At 38.5% G+C, this 21,735-nt stretch overlaps 1 protein-coding gene across 2 annotated transcripts in view; it reads right to left on the reverse strand.

The window, feature by feature from the left end:
• Nucleotides 1-6,445, reverse strand: part of rtkna (rhotekin a) — a 220,869-nt gene extending 214,424 nt beyond the window's left edge. For both annotated transcript variants that reach the window (XM_061897575.1, XM_061897613.1), the window contains exon 1: nt 6,044-6,445. In XM_061897575.1, the coding sequence (XP_061753559.1) occupies nt 6,044-6,154 (111 nt within the window). In that variant the 5' untranslated portion in view covers nt 6,155-6,445. The remainder of the gene's footprint in view (nt 1-6,043) is intronic.
• Nucleotides 6,446-21,735: the final 15,290 nt, after the last annotated feature.

The following is a 21,735-nucleotide window of genomic DNA, read 5'->3' on the forward strand; positions in this document are numbered from 1 at the left end:
CAAAAAACAAAACTCAAAAACTGTGACATAAAAGAACCAAAACATTTACGTGGCATGGGCAGGAGGGAAACTATGGACAGTGTGATAAGCTGGCATGGCATGAAGAGGTGAAGTCGCCAGGCTGACTCCCTGGCAAATTTCGGTTTAAATAATAGACATGATTAGTGAAAACAGGTGTGCGACTGCAAAACGTGAGACAGGCGCGTGACATGTAAAAACTAATGAGTAGTCATGGTAACAAAACAAACCAGGAAGTGCAAAAACAGGAACTGAGTGTTTTTTATTTAACAACACTTTACCACAAAATGGCACAAAGACACTGCTGAAGTGAGTGTGTGTTTTGTAAAAACAAACAAAACAAAAAACAAGAACTAATGAAATATTGCCAGTCATATATAATAAATAAAGAACAAATATCTAAGTTCTCTTGTTTTTGTCACAATAGTTTTCATAGTGATGAAAAGTTAGAGGCCTGTTCCATAATAAAGCTGAACACTGAATTTATACTCTTTGAAGCTAAGCAGTAGTAGAGTTTTGTTAAGAAATATGGTTATTTGTTTTTTGTCAAGTTAAACAAGAACTACTTTAAAGTGAAATATCATTTTTTTACAATTAATTTGGTTATTTTCAACAAAAAAAATATCATTGAAAACATTTCCTGCCATATACTTGTATTATTGCAAAACCTGTGCATCAAATAGTTTAAACATGTGTTTTAGATTGTGGATTTTATGATCTGATGAAGTGATGCAACTGGACTCTTCTGAAATGTCTTTAACAAACAAAAATAATAACACACAATTACACCTCTATTAAACTTAAATACCATAGATCAGGGGTGCCCACACTTTTTCTGCAGGCGAGCTACTTTTCAATTGACCAACTCGAGGGGATCTACCTCATTTATATATATCATTTATATTTATTTATTTATGAAAGAGACATTTTTGTAAACAAGTTAAATGTGTTTAATGATAATACAAGCATGTGTAACACATATAGATGTCTTTCTTTCACAAAGACAAGAATATAAGTTGGTGTATTACCTGATTCTGATGACTTGCATTGATTGGAATCAGACAGTAATGATGATAACGCCCACATTTTCAAATGGAGGAGAAAAAAAGTGGTCCTTTCTGTACAATACCACGTGAAAGTGGTTGGTTTTTGGCATCTAATTCATCCAGCTTCCATACACTTTACAAGAAAAACATTGGCGGCAAATTCCCTAGCTTGCTTGATTGACATTCACGGCACCCGAGGGTCTTGTGAGATGACGCTGGCTGCTGCCAGTTCATTATTATGAAAAAATGACAGAGAGGAAGGCGAGAAACACTTTTTATTTCATCAGACTTTCGCGCCGTCCCATCCGTCAAAACTCTAAAGGCTGACTGCACATTTCCTATCTTCACAATAAAAGCCCTGCTTCATGCTGCCTGCGCTAAAAAAATAAGAGTCTCGGAAAGCTGGCGTGCACAAATGATGTGCACGCCAGCTTTCTGAGGGATCGCTTGTGCACGCCAGTTTTCCGAGACTCTGTATTTAGTTAGCGCAGGCAGCATGAAGCAGGGCTTTTATTGTGAAGATAGGAAATGTGCAGTCGGCCTTTAGAGTTTTGACGGAAGGTACGGCGCGAGAGTCTGTTGAAATAAAAAGTGTTTCTCGCCTTCCTCTCGGTCATATTTTAATAATAATGATCTTGCAGCAGCCAGCGTCATCTCACAAGACCCTCCGGTACTGTGAATCTCATTTAAGTGACGTCTTGGTGAAGATTGATGATCACTAATTTTTAGGTCTATTTTTTTTTAAAGCCTGGCTGGAGATCGACTGACACACCCCCCGCGGTCGACTGGTAGCTCGCGATCGACGTAATGGGCACCCCTGCCATAGATCATATATATTTACCCCAGTGATATCATCAAAACTTACCTGACCTGATGAAGTCCATGGGCTCAAATACTAGTGTGGCCTCAATTGCCCTGCTGTAGTGTGTAGCATGCTGGGAATTATCTGTGCATGTGATGGAAGAATACACTGCACATGTGATGGAGGAATGCACAGTGCAGGGTTGACATTCTACTGAATTTGCATTAAATCAGGTTGTTTTAGCTAATAATCATGCTGCAAGATCTAGCATGTTGCATTCAACGTTTTTTTTCCCCATTAATTCCTGTTAATTCCCATTTTTTCCCGTTAATTCCCATGGAAAGTTTCCAACTATGAATATTCCCGGAATTTTGCAACCCTAATCGTACAAATAAGGAATATCGATAAAATCCTGCTGATATACATCCTTAACTACGAGTCCCTTCTTCTGCAGTATATTAACTTAGTATTTATTTTTTCTAATCAGCCTGACCTAAGCCTATGGTTTATGTGTTAAATCAGGGGTGTCAAATTCATTTTAGCTCAGGGGCCGTATTGAGAAAAACCTGTGCAGACGCGGGCCGGACTATTAAAATCATGGCGTGCATGTCTTAAGGAAATATTTTTAAGTAAAATATTCATATTTTACAGTTAATTGTCTTATTTTCAACAAAAAAATTATTTTTTTAACAATCGTTTGTAACAATATATCCATCCATTTACTACCTCTTATTCCCTTCGGAGTCGCAGGAGCCTATCAAAGCTACAATGGGTCGGAAGGCGATGTACACCCTGGACAAGTCGCCACCTCATCGCAGGGCCAACACAGATAGACAGACAATATTCACACTCACATTCACACACTAGGGCCAATTTAGTGTTGCCAATCAACCTATCCCCATTATTATTCGTCATTATTATTCGTTATTATTCCAAAACCTGAGCATCAATTTAAATTCTGAGTTGAGTCAAATAGTTAAAAAATGTGTGTGTAGTTTAAATCGATGCAACTGGACTCTTCTGAAATGTCTTTAACAAACAAAAAGAATCCATTTGCCTTTATTCAACCATTGGGCCCATTGTATAGGAATTATTGTATAAGATTAGAATTGCTAATTGTGTGAATGCTCCAAAACATTCACACACATGGTTTTCTACACCACAATTCATCTATTTATTATACAAATTCTTCTTCTTCAGATTTTGGCGCGATCTTCCTTCCACATTTTTCACCCGATTCAAACTGTTCCAACTTCAAACTGTTGCGGGCTTTTCCTTGATAAATCCCAAAAATTCCCATATTACCCAGAATTCCAGGTTTTCCAAGAAATTTTTCCAATTCAAAATGAACTAGCCATTTTTCAATCTTTCACCATTCCCACGTTTTTAAACCTGTTCAAACCATTCCACCTTCCATTATCCTGGACATTCAAACTATCATTTTTCAAAGTTAAAAAAATTCCAGGATTTTCCATAATTTTTGGTTTTCCAAAGCCCTATTCCCAACCCTTATTCTGGCGACTACTCCTTTCACATTTTTCAACGCATTTCAACCATTCCGCCGTCAAAACATTCCTCTTAATTAGGACAAAAAAAGGAAGTTGTTTTTTGAACTGGAAACTTTCACAGTTTTCCGGGAATTCCGTAATACCATTTCTCAATTCAACATGTTACTACTTCAACATTTCTCCACCGATTTGAATAATTCCAACACCAACCATTTCAACTTATTCTGACCATTCAAGTTGTTTATCATTTTATAAAAAAATCCCGAAATTTCCAATTTTTTTCAGAAATTGGGACATTCTTCATAGTTCTACAACTTCCAAATGTTTCATCTGATTCAAACCGTTCTAACTTCTGAATATTCAACTGGTTCAGGAATTGTGTGCTCTACTTCAACAATAAAAAAAAAATTCCAGGATTTCCTATAATTCCTTTTTATTTTTTGCATTATCCTCATTCAAAAAACAATTGACCATTTGTCAAACTTCCACAATCCCCACATTCTTCAACCCATTCAAACCTTTCCACCTTCAACACATTCGAACATTCTGGAAATTTAACTACCCTTTTCCCAAGTTCAAAAACATTCCAGATTTTACCGAAATTCTGTTATACCATTCACTATTTCAACATTTCTTGCCCTATTTAAACAATTCTAACACCAACCAATTCAACTCATTCAGGACATTCATGCTCCTAATCTTTTTTTTAAAATCCAGTTTTTTCCAAAATTCCCAAATTTCCAGGAAGTTCACATTGAAATGAATGGGATATTTTTCCAAGTTACACAATTCCCACATTTTTCTACCTATTCAAACCATTCCAACATAAACACTTTCCTGTCATCCCGGACATTCAAATTAACACTTTTCCAAATTCCACACCAAATTCCGGTTTCCCTGGAAATTCTAACTCTGACATTCAAACCATTCCAACATTCAAACCATTTCAGCGTTTAAACGATTTCAACATTTAAACCATTTCTACATTCGTCCTACATTCCATTAGCATTTCAGTTCAGCGTCAGCTCTTCAACATTCAAAGCATTCCAACATTTTAAAACCAGGGGTGTCAAACTCAAATACAGAGTGGGCTGACATTTAAAACTGAACAAAGTCGCGGCCCAAGGGTTGAACAAATGAACCTTATAATAGGGACCCAACCAAGTTTTGCATTGAATATTGAACAAGGAAGGCTTATATAATTTTATAGTGACATGCAAAATCGAGTTTCAAATAATAATAATAATAATAATTATAAAATATCTATGGTATATCAAATAAAATTTGAATACAAATTGAGTGCCTCTTTTCTATTTGCAGCCTTCTGAGGTAAATATCAAAATAAACTTTTTCCACGGGCTAATAATACATTTGAAAATAAAATAACAATAATGAATGAATCAAACATTCAAGCCTTGAAGTAGCAAGAGAAACTGCATGAATAAATTGTTAATTATTGCTCAGTTTGCTACACTGATTTGCTTTTCCACTGAATATGGAACAAGCAATACTTATATAACTTAATAGTGCAAAATCAACTTTCAAAAAAACAAACAAAAAACATCAATGGTAAAATAAATACAATTTAAATAAAACATTGAATGCCTCTTTTCTATTTGCAGCCTTCTGAGGTAAATATCAACATTACATTTTTCCACAGGTTAATAAATCTTAAAATAAAATAACAATGAGATGGGTGGGGTTGGGGTGGAGGGCGGGGTTAGGTGGTAGCGGGGGTTGCATATTGTACTGTCCTGGAAGAGTTAGTGCTGCAAGGGGTTGTGAATATTTGTTCGGTTGTGTCTATGTTGTGTTACGGTGCGGATGTTTTCCCCCGAAATGTGTTTGTCATTCTTGTTTGGCGTGGGTTCACAGTGCGGCGCATATTTCTAACAGTGTTAAAGTTGTTTATACGGCCACCCTCAGTCTGACCTGTATGGCTGTTGAGCAAGTATGCGTGGCATTCACTTAAGTGTGTGTATAAGTCGCATATATCGCTGTTTGTATGGAGGAAAAGCGGACGTGACAACATATTGTAGACAACGCTAAAGGCAGTGCCTTTTAGGCACGCCCCAATATTGTTGTCCGGGTAGAAATCTGGAGAAATCCGGGAGAATGGTTGGAAAATCGGGAGGGTTGGCAAGTATGAGTATTAGCGGCGAATGCAGTGTTACAGCGGAGAGCCGCCGTATAGTACTGGCGGGCAAGCTCTAATGTAAATTTGATATTGCCTCAAGGGCCAAATGAAATTGCAAGGCGGGCCATATTTGGCCCGCGGGCCAGAGTTTGACACCCATTATTTAAACTATTCTTACATTCATACTACATTCTGTCAGCATTTCACTTCAACTTCAGCATTGTATCATTTACATGCAATTCCTTCAGGAATTGCTTCTTCTAGTTTACTGTTAATATTTTATTGGGACCCGGACCCCTCTGTAGTGGAAAAGTTAGGGTCAAAAAGGCTAGGAACCCCTGGTATAAAGCTCCTTTCACACAAATAAGAACAAAAAACACAGAAATAATCAACTAGACCAGCCCTGCAAAGGACATGGGAATTATTTTTGGACGTAAAGTAAAGAAATAGTGATATATAACACATGTCAATGAGATGTGTGAAGAGAAGAGGAGGCAATGGAGACCACAAGGTGCGTTGATAAATGTCTTACCTGAGATGTATTAACATAAAGACTCCTTCGGAACTTCCCTCGTCGTATCTCCATTTCAAGAGCCGAGCTGCGGGCCACGGTGGCTCTCGTCGTTTGATTCCGGCAAAACATCCTTTCTGGCTGGCGAGCTCCGTCGTCTCCTCAACCGCGGGGCCGCGGAGGGTCCAATCCGAAAACAAGACGCCGAACGCGGATGCAGGTAGCACACACACTCGGCGACTGTACAAGTAGGAAACAACGTCGAACCGGAACGCGTCCAAAAAAGTTCGAAACAGGAGAGACGGAGAGAATGTTCTTCTTCCACGGACGGACACAACTTTGACTAAATGTGTTCTTTTGTGGTTGGAGTGAGTTTGAAAGTTTGCCCTTCCCACACACACTTCCACCGGCAACGTGACCGGCCCACTCACAGCCACCGTTTATCAACATCTTTGAAAAAAAAAATACTTTTCCATCAATACTTGTTGCACAAAATAGATATGAAATCATTATATTGAGTTTTTGTTCATTTTTATAGATTTTCTAAATATTCCCCACACATTTGACACTGTAGGACAGGGGTTCCCAAACTACGGCCTGCGGGCAGGATCCGGCCATCGGGAAGTCGAATCATAAAAATGGGGTCCCATAGTAAATTTTTGGGGTCCCACTTTTTTGTAAGCGTTTTCAAAACAAATAATAAACTTATGCATTGTCCTGTTATATCTCACATTCTAAATTGTGTTTCGGAAAAAGGTTGTCATAAACGTTACTTAATTCATTAAAATAATATAAAAAGAAGACAAATTTGTATGCATATATAAATATATTCAGTTATAAACATTCATTCACTTTCTTCTCTTTTCATGGATCTAAACTTTACCGCTGCTTGTAGTTTTTTATATGTTTTTATTTAATAAGTTGTAGGTGTATTTATTTCAGTATAAAAGTGTAAAAAGTGTTTTGCTTGGGTCATGAATGATGATAATGGTGTGCCAGGGCATACATACATTTTATAATTAACGCTTAAATCACTTCAACTTCAGATCAACATCAACTTCAGATCTAGTCTTCATTTAAAAATATTTTAATTTTTTCTGTTCTTTTCTGTTTGTTTTCCGCCCTTTTTTGTCGAACAAAACAATGTTTTTTTCTGGCAAACACACAAAATATGCAAAATCTTCCACCAAAATTCTTTTTAAAGTGGAATATTTGATGTGACATAATTGGGGTGGATTGTAGTGTCCCGGAAGAGTTAGTGCTGCAAGGGGTACTGGGTATTTGTTTTGTTGTGTTTATGTTGTGTTACGGTGCAGATGTTCTTCCGAAATGTGTTTGCCATTCTTGTTTGGTGTGGGTTCAGAGTGTGGCGCATATTTGTAACAGTGTTGAAGTTGTTTATACGGCCACCCTCAGTGTGACCTGTATGGCTGTTGATCAAGTAAGCCTTGATTGTCAATATATCCACTACCCGCTGTGTGCAAACCTTCACAATTGGTTTTGTATTTAACCCCTTTTTAACCCTGTACGTACGTTGAAAATCCACGCAACCTTTACACAAAACGCTGGACATTTGAGGCATTTAAGAAACCCCGCCCGGACAGCCCCGCAAAAGAGGACATGTCCGGGGAAAAGATGACGTATGGTCAGTCTAGCTAACTGTAACATAGGTAGCAAAAAAAGATAGCATACTAATAATTGTGCCGCGATAAGATAAAAATGAATATACAAAATACTGAAAAATGATGACGAATATATCCGGATTGCACACCTAACAGTAAAGTGCCTAAAGTAGGGAAGAGAATGTTGAAGTTCTTCCACTAATGTAATTTATGGAGGCTTGTAAAAGAAGCCTTCATCTCCAGCGTGAAAGAACATTTAGTTGATGTGACTGCAGCAGCAAGTGACCCCACCTGCTGGGAGTGGAATTCAGAGGCGTGGAAAGGCCGCGTAGGATCAGTCTCCCTGTGAGGCGCAGGCCACGTCCTCATGGTAACACCAAGCTGCAAGGTGATCATGTGATGCATGCACGCTGTGTGCTTTCTCATCAAGTGTTACTAACATTTAATCATAGCATTTTAGCTCATTTTGTATGTTTTGATCCAAAAATCATACATTTTGATACTTGGCGCCATCTCGGAGGTGTGCTCCCATCTCTTATGTCCTATGCAAGGGTTTTAGTTATTTTTGTATATGTAAACATAAAAATCATACATTTTGATAACCAGCACCATCACGGAAGTATGCAAACATCTCTTATATATCTAGCCAATGCCTATGGGTCAGTGCAACACCTGCTCATAGACTATGCCAAGGAATTCTTCTACATCCCAGATGACATCAGGACCATGTACTGGCTGTCCAGAGTTGGGACCCAGGATGGACCGCTCGCCTGTGTATCGGTTGGGGACATCTCTACGATGCTGATCCGACTCCGCTTGATATAGTTTCCTGCGGACGGGACTCTCGCTACTGTCTTGGATCCGCTTTGAACTGAACTCTCGTGGCTGTGTTGGAGCAACTATGGATTGAACTTTCACAGTATCATGTTAGACCCGCTCGACATCCATTGCTTTCGGTCCCCTTATGTGGGTTCTTCCGAGGATGTCGTAGTCGTGGTGGTTTGTACAGTCCTTTGAGACATTTGTGATTTAGGGCTATATAAATAAACATTGATTGATTGATTGATTGATCAAGATCTACTTCCAGGACATGCACATGTGCTTTGCACGGAAGAAGGTGACCACTGGCTGGCAACATATGGAGCTAGGGATCGCAATGGGATGCTACATTTCCCCCATCGTCTTCGTGGCAGCTTTTGAGGTCATCCTGATCGGGGAAAGGCAGGTGGTGGGTGGTGTCCGGCTGCCTGGAGGCCAGAGGCTCCCGCCCCTAAAGAGCTATATGGACGACATCACCTGCCTGCTACGAACCGCCCCATGCACATCCAGGCTACTTAAGAGGCTGGATGAGCTGATCACCTGGCCCAGGATGAAGTTCAAGCCGCAGAAGTCAAGGAGCCTCTCAATGTGGAAGGGGGAGAGAAACAACAGAGTCACCTTCACCATCAGTGGAGAAGACATCCCACGCATTGTGGATCAGCCAATCCGAAGCCTGGGAAGACTCTATACACTTGGTCTCTCAGACAAGGACATGGGAAAAATCAATCTCCAACAGCTTTCAAAAGGCCTGTCCAAGATCGATGCAAGCCAGCTACCTAAGAAATACAAGGTGTGGTGTTACCACTTCACCCTGTACCCAAGGAGGATGTGGCCTCTGAAGCTGTGCGAAGTCACGTCATCAGCCGTAAGCCGGATGGAAGCAAAAGCCAACTCTTTCATCCGAAAATGGCTTGGCCTGCCACGGTGCTTCTCAGCTGTTGGCCTGTATGGATGGAACTCACTCCAGCTACCCCTGAAATCTATCACTCTGGGCTACAGGCGGGAGAAGACAAGGCTGGTGATGGAGCTAAGGGACTCCTCCAACAGGGCAGTGGTGGATGCAAATGCCAGAGTTGAGACTGGAAGGAAGTGGAGGGCCAAGGAGGAGGTCTAGAAGGCTATGGGGAGACTGCAACACCAAGAAGTCGTGGGCATGGTCCAGACAGGCCGGGCAGGCCTTGGATGGAGAGATCCACCAATCCTATGGTCCAAGGCAGGCAGGAAGAAGAGGAAGGACCTTGTTTTTGCTGAGGTCACCATGATTGAGCAGGAGGAGCTCAGAGTAAGGTCTGTAGCACAGGGGCAGCAGGGAAGGTGGACAATTTGGGAGGATGTCTCGAGCCGAGCAATCAGCTGGGCAGATTTCTGGAAACTACCACAGGCTCGGCTCAGTTTCCTCATCAGGGCAACATACGACACCCTCCCGAGCCCTAAAAACCTCCACCAATGGCTTGGCACAGAGCAATCCTGCGACCTCTGCGGGACCATCAATGTCTCATTCCAGCATGTTCTGTCAGGCTGCAAAATGGCGCTGACACAGGTGACGGCACGACCAAGTGCTCAGCAAGCTGGCAGAGGTGCTGGAGAAAATTCTGCAGGAGGAAAACAACCAGAGTCCAGCAGAACACCAATGCAGGATCCACTTCCAAAGGCAGGGGGAACCTCTGACACATTCCAGCAAGAGACCACCCGCCAAGTTATTAACACCAGGGGCGGCGTGGACGGTGGAAGTGGACCTGGGTAGGCAGCCCCAGTTCCCACAGGAGATATGCAGCACCGCCTTAAGACCAGATGTGGTGCTGTGGTCTGCAGCTGTGAAGTCAGTAGTACTGATTGAGCTGACAGTGCCATGAGAGGAGGGACTGGAAGCTGCCTACGAGAGAAAGAAGGCAAAGTACGCAGACCTGGTTGCGGAGTGTAGAGAAAGTGGATGGAGTGTGAGGCTGTATCCGGTGGAGGTGGGAGCCAGAGGCTTTGTGGGCAGAACAACACCACGCCTGCTCAAGGACTTGGGACTGTGTGGAGCCACCCTGAGCAGATCCACCAAGGAGCTTTCAGAAGCAGCAGAGAAAGCTTGCCACTGGCTCTGGCTGAAACGATGCGACAAGGCTTGGGGGGCAACATCCAAGTAGGTTTGCTGCAGGGGGTGTCAGGGAGACGTCCCTGTTCACTGCCCCGCCACCGAGGGATGTTCTGGGCTAAGGAGCGAAAACATCAATGAAAGGTGGTCCTGCAGCAAAACCTTTTCTGGTATGTGGTCAGGTTTAGGCCTGCCTCAGGCAAGAGGACATCCCTGCCATGCACAGTCCACCACAGGCACCGGTGGAGGTGCGACAGGCCTAAGGCCCAGCGGCAAGACCATCTTGCTGTAATTAAAAAGCATGCTAATGTTTTATGTTAGCTATTTTGCAAATTTTGTATGTCTACACCGACCTACATATAGTGCATTTAGGTTTTTCCTCTTCTCCGGTCACGTGCCAGTATGCTAACGATTGCATGTTAGCATTTTAGCTAATTTTGTATGTTTAAACATAAAAATCATACGTTTTTATACCTTGCACCATCTTGGAAGTATTCAAACATCTGTTATATTAGCATGCTAATGTTTTATTTTATTTCACCATTGAAATTTGGTCATTTTCCGACCATATTCTACAACACAAGTACAACGTTGAAAAAACATGCTTTCTGACAACATTTAATCAACGTTGGGTGCTGACGTTGATTTGATCATTGAAATTTGGTCATTTCCCAACCAGTATTCTACAACAAATACAATGTTGAAAAACATGCGTTTTGACGAGGTTTAATCAACGTTGGGTTCTGTTGTTGATTTCACCATTGACATTTGGTCATTTTCCAACCAATATTTTACAACACAAACACAACGTTGAAACCACATACTTTTTGACAACGTTTATTTAATGTCAGGTTCTGATGTTGATTTGACCATTGACATTTGGTAGTTTTCCGACCAATATTCTACAACACAAATACAACGTTGAAAAAACATGCTTTCTGACAACATTTAATCAACGTTGGGTGCTGACGTTGATTTGATCATTGAATTTCGGTCATTTCCCAACCAGTATTCTACAACAAATACGATGTTGAAAAACATGCGTTTTGACGAGGTTTTATCAACGTTGGGTGCTGACGTTCATTTGACCATTGAATTTTGGTCATTTCCCAACCAAAATTCTACAACACAAACACAACGTTGAAACAACATGCTTTTTGACAATGTTTATGCAATGTCAGGTTGTGACGTTGATTTGACCGTTGAAAATTGGTCATTTCCCAACCGATATTCTATAACACAAACAAAACATTGAGACAACATACTTTTTGACGACGTTTATCCAATGTCAGGTTCTGACGTTGATTTGATCATTGCATTTTGGTTATTTTCCAATCAATATTCTACAACATACAACACGAATACAGTGTTGAAAAAAACCATGCTTTTTGACGACGTTTAATTAATGTCGGGTTGTGACGTTGATTTGACCATTGAAATGTGGTAATTTCCCAACCGATATTCTCTAACACAAACAAAACATTGAAACAACATACTTTTTGATGACGTTTATCCAATGTCAGGTTCTGACGTTGATTTGATCATTGAATTTTGGTCATTTCCCAACCAAAATTCTGCAACACAAACACAACGTTGAAACAACATGCTTTTTGACAATGTTTATCCAATGTCAGGTTGTGACGTTGATTTGACCGTTGAAAATTGGTCATTTCCCAACCGATATTCTCTAACACAAACAAAACATTGAAACAACATACTTGTTCACGACGTTTATCCAATGTCAGGTTCTGACGTTGATTTGATCATTGAATTTTGGTCATTTCCCAACCAAAATTCTACAACACAAACACAACGTTGAAACAACATGCTTTTTGACAATGTTTATCCAATGTCAGGTTGTGACGTTGATTTGACCGTTGAAAATTGGTCATTTCCCAACCGATATTCTATAACACAAACAAAACATTGAGACAACATACTTTTTGACGACGTTTATCCAATGTCAGGTTCTGACGTTGATTTGATCATTGCATTTTGGTTATTTTCCAATCAATATTCTACAACATACAACACGAATACAGTGTTGAAAAAAAACGTGCTTTTTGACGACGTTTAATTAATGTCGGGTTGTGACGTTGATTTGACCATTGAAATGTGGTCATTTCCCAACCGATATTCTACAACACAAATACAACGTTGAAAAACATGCGTTTTGACGAGGTTTAATCAACGTTGGGTTCTGTTGTTGATTTGACCATTGAAATTTGGTCATTTCCAAACCAATATTCTACAACACAAACACAACGTTGAAACTACATACTTTTTGACGATGCTTATTTAATGTCAGGTTCTGACGTTGATTTGACCATTGATATTTGGTAATTTTCCAAAAAATATTTTACAACACAAATACAATGTTGAAAAAACATGCTTTTTGACAACGTTTAATCAACGTTGGGTGCTGACGTTCATTTGAACATTGAATTTTGGTCATTTCCCAACCAAAATTCTACAACACAAACACAAAGTTGAAACAACATGCTTTTTGACAATGTTTATGCAATGTCAGGTTGTGACGTTGATTTGACCGTTGAAAATCGGTCATTTCCCAACTGATATTCTCTAACACAAACAAAACATTGAAACAACATACTTTTTGACGACGTTTATCCAATGTCACGTTCTGACGTTGAATTGATCATTGCATTTTGGTCAATTCCCAACCAATATTCTACAACCAACACAAATACAACGTTGGAACAACATGCTTTTTGAAGACGTTTAATTAATGTCGGGTTGTGACGTTGATTTGACCATTGAATTTTGGTCATTTCCCAACAAGTATTCTACAACAAATACAACGTTGAAAAACATGCGTTTTGACGAGGTTTAATCAACGTTGGGTTCTGTTGTTGATTTGACCATTGAAATTTGGTCATTTCCAAACCAATATTCTACAACACAAACACAACGTTGAAACCACATACTTTTTGACAACGTTTATTTAATGTCAGGTTCTAATGTTGATTTGACCATTGACATTTGGTAATTTTCCAACCAATATTTTACAACACAAATACAATGTTGAAAAAACATGCTTTCTGACAACGTTAATCAACGTTGGGTGCCGACGTTCATTTGACCATTGAAATTTGGTCATTTCCCAACCAAAATTCTACAACACAAACACAACGTTGAAACAACATGCTTTTTGACAATGTTTATCCAATGTCAGGTTGTGACGTTGATTTGACCGTTGAAATTTGGTCATTTCCCAACCGATATTCTATAACACAAACAAAACATTGAAACAACATACTTTTTGACGACGTTTATCCAATGTCAGGTTCTGACGTTGATTTGATCATTGCATTCTGGTTATTTTCCAATCAATATTCTACAACACGAATACAATGTTGAAAAAAAACATGCTTTTTGACGACATTGATTCAATGTTAGGTTGTGACGTTGATCTGACCATTGAAATTTGGTAATTTCCCAACCGATATTCTACAACACAAATACAATGTTGGAAAAACATGCGTTTTGACAACATTTAATCAACGTTAGTTTCTGTCGTTTATTTGACCATTAAATTTTGGTCAATTCCCAACCAATATTCTACAACACAAATACAACGTTGAAACAACATGCTTTTTGACGACGTTTAATTAATGTCGGGTTGTGACGTTGATTTGACCATTGAATTTTGGTCATGTCAACGTGGATCCAACGTTAGACACCAGCGTTGTCTCATTTTAAAAATACAACTATTTTTCAACGTTGTTTCAAAGTGAGCTTTAAAGGACAAGTATCTATAACCAACGTTGTATCAACGTCTTGTGCCTGCTGGGCTCGGACTGTGAATCTTTGGGCACCACCCAATTTGATTCGAATCTCGATTCAAAGTCAGTACATTTTTTAATAACACTGGTTGCCAGTTTTATGATTTACTACATTCCTCCATATAATAGATAAACAGCTGTGGTAAATGTTTGTATCCCTTAAAAGAAAACTGGTTTTGTTTAATACAATCCTACGCAAACAATTAATGAAGTCAATTTTTGTTTGATTAGGAATGGTTACAAATTAGAATGGCGATGCATTCGACAATCGTTTTTTTTTTTTGCCCGTGCTAACACATGGTGAGTTGGCGTGGAATGCAGTGTCGTGATGATAGCTGCATGTTGGAGGGTGAAAGGAGCCATCTTCTTTAAAGGCTGGATGTTTGTTGACGGCTGCTTGTGTAAATAGCTGAAGGCTCTGCATCTCATGCAGCAATGTGATTCAACTCCGACATGTGTGTGTGCGTGTGTGTGTGTGTGTGTGTGTGTGCGCGTGTGTCTGCATGTGTGTTCTTGTATTTCTACCCATCTTGAGGCATCAACAAAGAAAAGTATCTTCCATATGAGGACCGGTGAACAAGTTAGGACCCAAATCATGGTCCCAATACGGAAAACCATTTAATCGAATAGAGAGTCAAATACTATAGTCCGTGAACATTGCTCCAAAGTCAGGATTTTTTTATTTATTTAATGTGCATACAAAAGTAAACATTGACAGTTACAAAGCCACCCATTGTGCAAGTTCTCCCACTTAAAATGATGACAGAGGTCTGTAATTTTCATCATAGGAACACTTCAACTGTGAGAGACAGAATGTGAAAAAAAAATCCAGGAATTCACATTGTAGGAATTTTAAAGAATTTATTTGTAAATTATGGTGGAAAATAAGTATTTGGTCAACCATTCAAAGCTCTCACTGATGGAAGAAGGTTTTGGCTCAAAATCTCACGATACATGGCCCCATTCATTCTTTCCTTAACACGGATCAATCGCCCTGTCCACTTAGCAGAAAAACAGCCCCAAAGCATGCTGTTTCCACCCCCATGCTTCGCAGTAGGTTTGGTGTTCTTGGGATGAAACTCAGTATTCTCCTTCCTCCAATCACAACGAGTTGAGTTTATACCAAAATGGATACATGGATGATACAGCAGAGGACTGGGAGAATGTCATGTGGTCGGATTAAACCAATGTAGAAATTTTTGGACATACTGATAGACATACTATATTAACTTCAAGTAAATAATGAAGATTAAAAACCAATTACAAACAGACAAACAAAATTAAAATGAATAAATTATCTAAAAGCAGTCTTTTTCTCACAATGTGTTGACTTCTTTCTGATAAAATTGGGAACTATTTCTCATATTCTTTCTGTTTCTGTGGTATTGCAATATTTTCTCGTAAAATTATTACTTTTTTGTGTAGAATGGCGACATTTGTCCTAAAAAATTCTGACGATAGTCATTTTTTTTGTTGTTCTTGTAAAATAGTGACATTTTTATTCACTTCATAATTTAGCATAGTAAAATTCTGATTATTATTATAATATTGCCAGATTTTTTTTAATTTTCTTATAAAAAATGTGACTTGTCGAGGAGAATTACCAATCTTCTCATAAAATTGCCAAAATGTTCAGCTTTTTTTGTAAAACTGCGACTGTTATTGAGTAAAATTCCAACTTTTATCATAATATTGCACAAATGTTCCGTTTTTCTAGCAAAACTTTGACCTGCGTTGAGTAAAATGACGAATTGTATCATAACACTGTAAAAATTCTAAGTTTTTCTTGTGAAATTGTGATCTTTTTCTTGTAAAATTCCAACTCATTTTTCACAACATGCTTTTTTATATTTGCATATTATGTGTATATTAAATAATGTTGTAAATAAAAATCTTTATATATCTAGAAAGGGTGGTCCTAAAGAGGTAGGCATTATTCGGAGGTCTCAAGAAGGTAAGAAATACAAAACTGTTTGTAAAATATAAAAATGTGCCCCCTTTGGCAAAAATTTATTTAAAAAATACAAATAAAATATGTATATGGAGACACACTTTAGTACATTCAAGTAAATAATGTAGATTAAAAACCAATTACAAAAAAAAGAAGAATAAATTAACTAAAAGCAGTCTTTTTTTCACAAAATTGGGAACAATTTCCAGTAATCTTTCTGTTTCTGTAATATTGCAATATTTTCTCGTAAAATTATTACTTTTTTGTGTGGAATGGCGACATTTGTCATGAAAAAAAATTCAGACTTTTATCACGATATTGCCCATTTTTTTGTAGTTCTTGTAAAATAGTGACATTTTTATTCATTCCATAATTTTGCATAGTAAAATTCCGATTATTATTACAATATTGCCCATCCATCCATTTCCTACCGCTTGTCCCTTTTGGGGTTTCGGGGGCCCAAATTATTTTTATTTCCATATACAAAATTAAATTTTTGTCAAGAAAAATTACCAATATTTTCATCCATCCATCCATCCATTTTATTCCCTCTGGGGTTGCGGGGGGCGCTGGAGCCTATCTCATCTACAATCGGGCGGAAGGCGGGGTACACCCTGGACAAGTTGCCACCTCATCGAAGGGCCCAATCTTTTCATAAAATTGCCAAAATGTTCAGCTTTTCTATTAAAACCGTGAAAATTCCAACTTTTATCACAAATGTTCCGTTTTTCTTGCAAAATTTTGACCTGCGTTGAGTAAAATGATGACTTTTGATATGAAACTGCCAAAATTATACGTTTTTCATGTGAAATTGTGACCTTTTTTTTGTCAATACAAATCGTTATAAATCTAGAAAGGGTGGTCCTAAAGGGGTAGGCATTAAATGGAGGTCTCAAGAAGGTAAGAAATACAAAAATGTTTGTAAAATATCGAAATGTGCCCCCTTTGGCCAAAATTTATAAAAAAAAAAAAAAAAAAAAAATATGTATAAGGAGACACACTTTAATAAATTCAGGTAAATAATGTAGATTAAAAAAACAATTACAAAAAAAAAGAATAGATTAATTAAAAGCAGTCTTTTTTTCACAAAATTGGGAACAATTTCCCGTAATCTTTCGGTTTCTGTAATATTGCAATATTGTCTCGTAAAATTATTACTTTTTAGTGTAGAATGGCGACATTTGTCATAAAAAAAATTCTGACTTTTATCACGATATCTCCAATGTTTTTGTTGTTCTTGTAAAATAGTGACATTTTTATTCATTCCATAATTTTGCCTAGTAAAATTCCGATTATTATTACAATATTGCCCATCATCCATCCATTTCCTACCGCTTGTCCCTTTTTGGGTTTCGGGGGCCCAAATTGTTTTTATTTCCTTATAAAAAAATTTGATTTTTGTCTAGTTAAATTAGCAATATTTTCATCCATCCATTTTTCTACATCCATTGTATTCCCTCCGGGGTTGCAGGGGGCGCTGGAGCCTATCTCAGCTACAATCGGGCGGACGGCGGGATTACATCCTGGACAAGTCGCCACCTCATCGAAGGGCCCAATCTTTTCATAAAATTGCCAAAAGGTTCAGCTTTTCTTGTAAAACTGTGAAAATTCCAACTTTTATTACAAATGTTCCGTTTTTCTTGCAAAATTTTGACCTACGTTGAGTAAAATGACGACTTTCGTTATATAACTGCCAAAATTCCAAGTTTTACTTGTGAAATTGTGACCTTTTTCTTGTCAATACAAATCGTTATATATCTAGAAAGGGTGGTCCTAAAGGGGTAGGCATTATTCGGAGGTCTCAAGAAGGTAAGAAATACAAACATGTTTGTAAAATATTGAAATGTGCCCCCTTTAGCCAAAATTTATTTAAAAAAATAAAAATAAAATATGTAAATGGAGACACTTTAATAAATTCAGGTAAATAATGTAGATTATAAAACAATTACAAAAAAAAAATTCCCGTAATCTTTCTGTTTTCTATAATATTGCAATATTTTCTTGTAAAATTATTACTTTTTTGTGTAGAATGGCAACATTTTTCATTAAAAAAATTCTGACTTTTATCACGATATTGCCAATTTTTTTGTTGTTCTTGTAAAATGGTGACATTTTTATTCATTCCATAATTTTGCATAGTAAAATTCCGATTATTAGTATAATATTGCCCATCCATCCATTTCCTACCGCTTGTCCTTTTGGTGTTTCAGGGGCCCAAATTGTTTTTATTTCCTTATACAAAATTAAATTTTTGTCAAGGAAAATTACCAATATTTTCATCCATCCATCCATCCATCCATCCATTTTATTCCCTTCGGGATTGCGGGGGTCGCTGGAGCCTATCTCATCTACAATCGGGCGGAAGGCGTGGTACACCCTGGACAAGTCGCCACCTCATCGAAGGGCCCAATCTTTTCATAAAATTGCCAAAATGTTCAGCTTTTCTCTTAAAACTGTGAAAATTCCAACTTTTATCACAAATGTTCCGTTTTTCTTGCAAAATTTTGACCCGAGTTGAGTAAAATGACGACTTTTGATATAAAACCGCCAAAATTACAAGTTTTTCTTGTGAAATTTTGACCTTTTTCTTGTCAATACAAATCGTTATATATCTAGAAAGGGTGGTCCTAAAGGGGTAGGCATTAAATGGGGGTCTCAAGAAGGTAAGAAATACAAACATGTTTGTAAAATATCGAAATGTGCCCTCTTTGGCCAAAATTTATTAAAAAAAAATAAAAATAAAATATGTATATGGAGACACACTTTAATAAATTCAGGTAAATAATGTAGATAAAAAAAACAATTACAAAAAAAAAGAATAAATTAATTAAAAGCAGTCTTTTTTTCACAAAATTGGGAACAATTTCCCGTAATCTTTCTGTTTCTGTAATATTGCAATATTGTCTCGTAAAATTATTACTTTTTAGTGTAGAATGGCGACATTTGTCATAAAAAAATTCTGACTTTTATCACGATATCTCCAATGTTTTTGTTGTTCTTGTAAAATAGTGACATTTTTATTCATTCCATAATTTTGCCTAGTAAAATTCCGATTATTATTACAATATTGCCCATCCATCCATCCATTTCCTACCGCTTGTCCCTTTTGGGGTTTTGGGGGCCCAAATTGTTTTTATTTCCTTATAAAAAAATTTGATTTTTGTCTAGTTAAATTAGCAATATTTTCATCCATCCATTTTATTCCCTCCGGGGTTGCAGGGGGCGCTGGAGCCTATCTCAGCTACAATCGAGCGGAAGGCGGGATTACACCCTGAACAAGTCGCCACCTCATCGAAGGGCCCAATCTTTTCATAAAATTGCCAAAATTTTCAGCTTTTCTCGTAAAACAGTGAAAATTCTAACTTTTATCACAAATGTTCCGTTTTTCTTGCGTTGAGTAAAATGACGACTTTCGATATAAAACTGCCAAAATTATAAGTTTTTCATGTGAAATTGTGACCTTTTTCTTGTCAATACAAATCGTTATATATCTAGAAAGGGTGGTCCTAAAGGGGTAGGCATTAAATGGGGGTCTCAAGAAGGTAAGAAATACAAGTGTGTGTGTGTGTTTGTGTGTGTGTGAGAGAGAATTGCAGATGATGTTTACAGGCTGGTCAGCAGGGGGTAGACCGGCGGGGTGAGGTTTAAGGGACGCTTTCTTTTTCCCGACCAACTTTCAACTCCTGTAGGGGGGTCGGGGGGGGGGCTCCGCGCCAGCCCTCTGGGCGGCTCAGAGGCCCGCGCGCGATGTGCTCAAGCGCACGCCTTGTCACGGCACATTTGAAAAACCATCTGGAAGGAGAAGATAGGCCTGCTTTTATCGCTTCTCGATAAAAACGCATCTTCCGTCTGTAAATCTGGCCAACTATATACTTTTTGCTCGGGGAAAAAAAAAACCCCAACAAAGAGTTGACACTAACGGGGCAGCTGCTCATCACGGAGAAAGAAAATGATTGCGCAGCTTTCTCACTTGCTTCCTGTAAATATACTGTACGCCGACTTCGATCCGTGTCAAATATACTCGGGATTTGGCTTCTCCGTGAACCAAAGTATCCAGGAGAATGACTGTGGCCTCTTCAGGCTAGCATTATGTGGTTGTCTGGCTTCTAAATATAGCCGACATAGTTGTAGTGCTTCCACTGCCCTCTTTACAACTTCTCACATAGTCAGGGTCTTATGTGGATCACACACCAGGAATGCAAATCTAAAAAGTCAAAGATTTATCACGCACCAAAACTCCAAAACCAGTGAAGTTGGCACGTTGTGTAAATGGTAGATAAAAACAGAATACAATGATTCGCAAATCCCTTTCAACCTATATTCAACTAAATACTCTGCAAAGACAAGATACTTAACGTTCGAACTGAAAAAATTTGTTTTTTTTGCAACTACTAGCTCATTTGGAATTTGATGCCTGCAGCATGTTGTCAAAAAAGCTGACACAAGTGGCAAAAAAGACTGAGAAAGTTGAACGCTCATCAAACACTTACTGTATTTCCTTGAATTGACGCCGGGGCGCTAATGAATTTAAAACCTCTTCTCACTCCTGCGCTTACCAAAGGCATGCGGTAAAAGTAAGCATGCGCTAACTGTTTTAAAACCTCTTCTCACCCCGGCACTTACCAAAGGTATGCAGTAAAAATTTGAGTGTGATGTAAGCTTGGACCTTAAATCCTACTGAATAGCTCCTAATCTTCTTCCCTTTATGCGATTTCAAATTACCGGTATTGAAATCAGACTCCTCGATTTTGAAAATGATGACAGGGTAAGTGTCAAAAGTTTGACCAGGCGGTTTTACTAAGCATGCGCTAATTATTTTGGGAAGCGAGTTTGACCCGGCAGTAATTCAAGGCAGGCGCATACTATATGCCCTGCGGAAATTTGAGGAAATACGGTAAATTCAATTGAATGGACTGCAAAGACAAGATATCTAACGTTCCAACTGAGAAAATGTGTTATTTTTTGCAAATATTAGCTCATTTGGAAAATGAGCAAATAAAGCTGGCCCAAGTGGCAAAAAAGACTGAGAAAGTTGAGGAATGCTCGTCAAACACTTATTTGGAACATCCCACAGGTGTGCAGGCTAATTGGGAACAGGTGGGTGTCATGATTGGGTATAAAAAGAGCTTCCCAAAAAATGCTCAGTCTTTCACAAGAAAGGATGGGGCGAGGTACACCCCTTTGTCCACAACTGCGTGAGCAAATAGTCAAACAGTTTAAGAACAACTTTTCTCAAATTGCAATTGCCAGAAATTTTGGGATTTCAACATTTACAGTCTATTATATCATCAAAAGGTTCTGAGAATCTGGAGAAATCACTCCACGTAAGCGGCATGGCCGGAAACCAACATTGAATGACCGTGACCTTCGATCCCTCGGACGGCACTGTATCACAAACAGACACCAATCTCTAAAGGATATCACCACATGGGTTC

Source organism: Nerophis ophidion, linkage group LG01 (assembly GCF_033978795.1).
Source record: "Nerophis ophidion isolate RoL-2023_Sa linkage group LG01, RoL_Noph_v1.0, whole genome shotgun sequence".
NCBI lineage: Eukaryota > Metazoa > Chordata > Actinopteri > Syngnathiformes > Syngnathidae > Nerophis > Nerophis ophidion.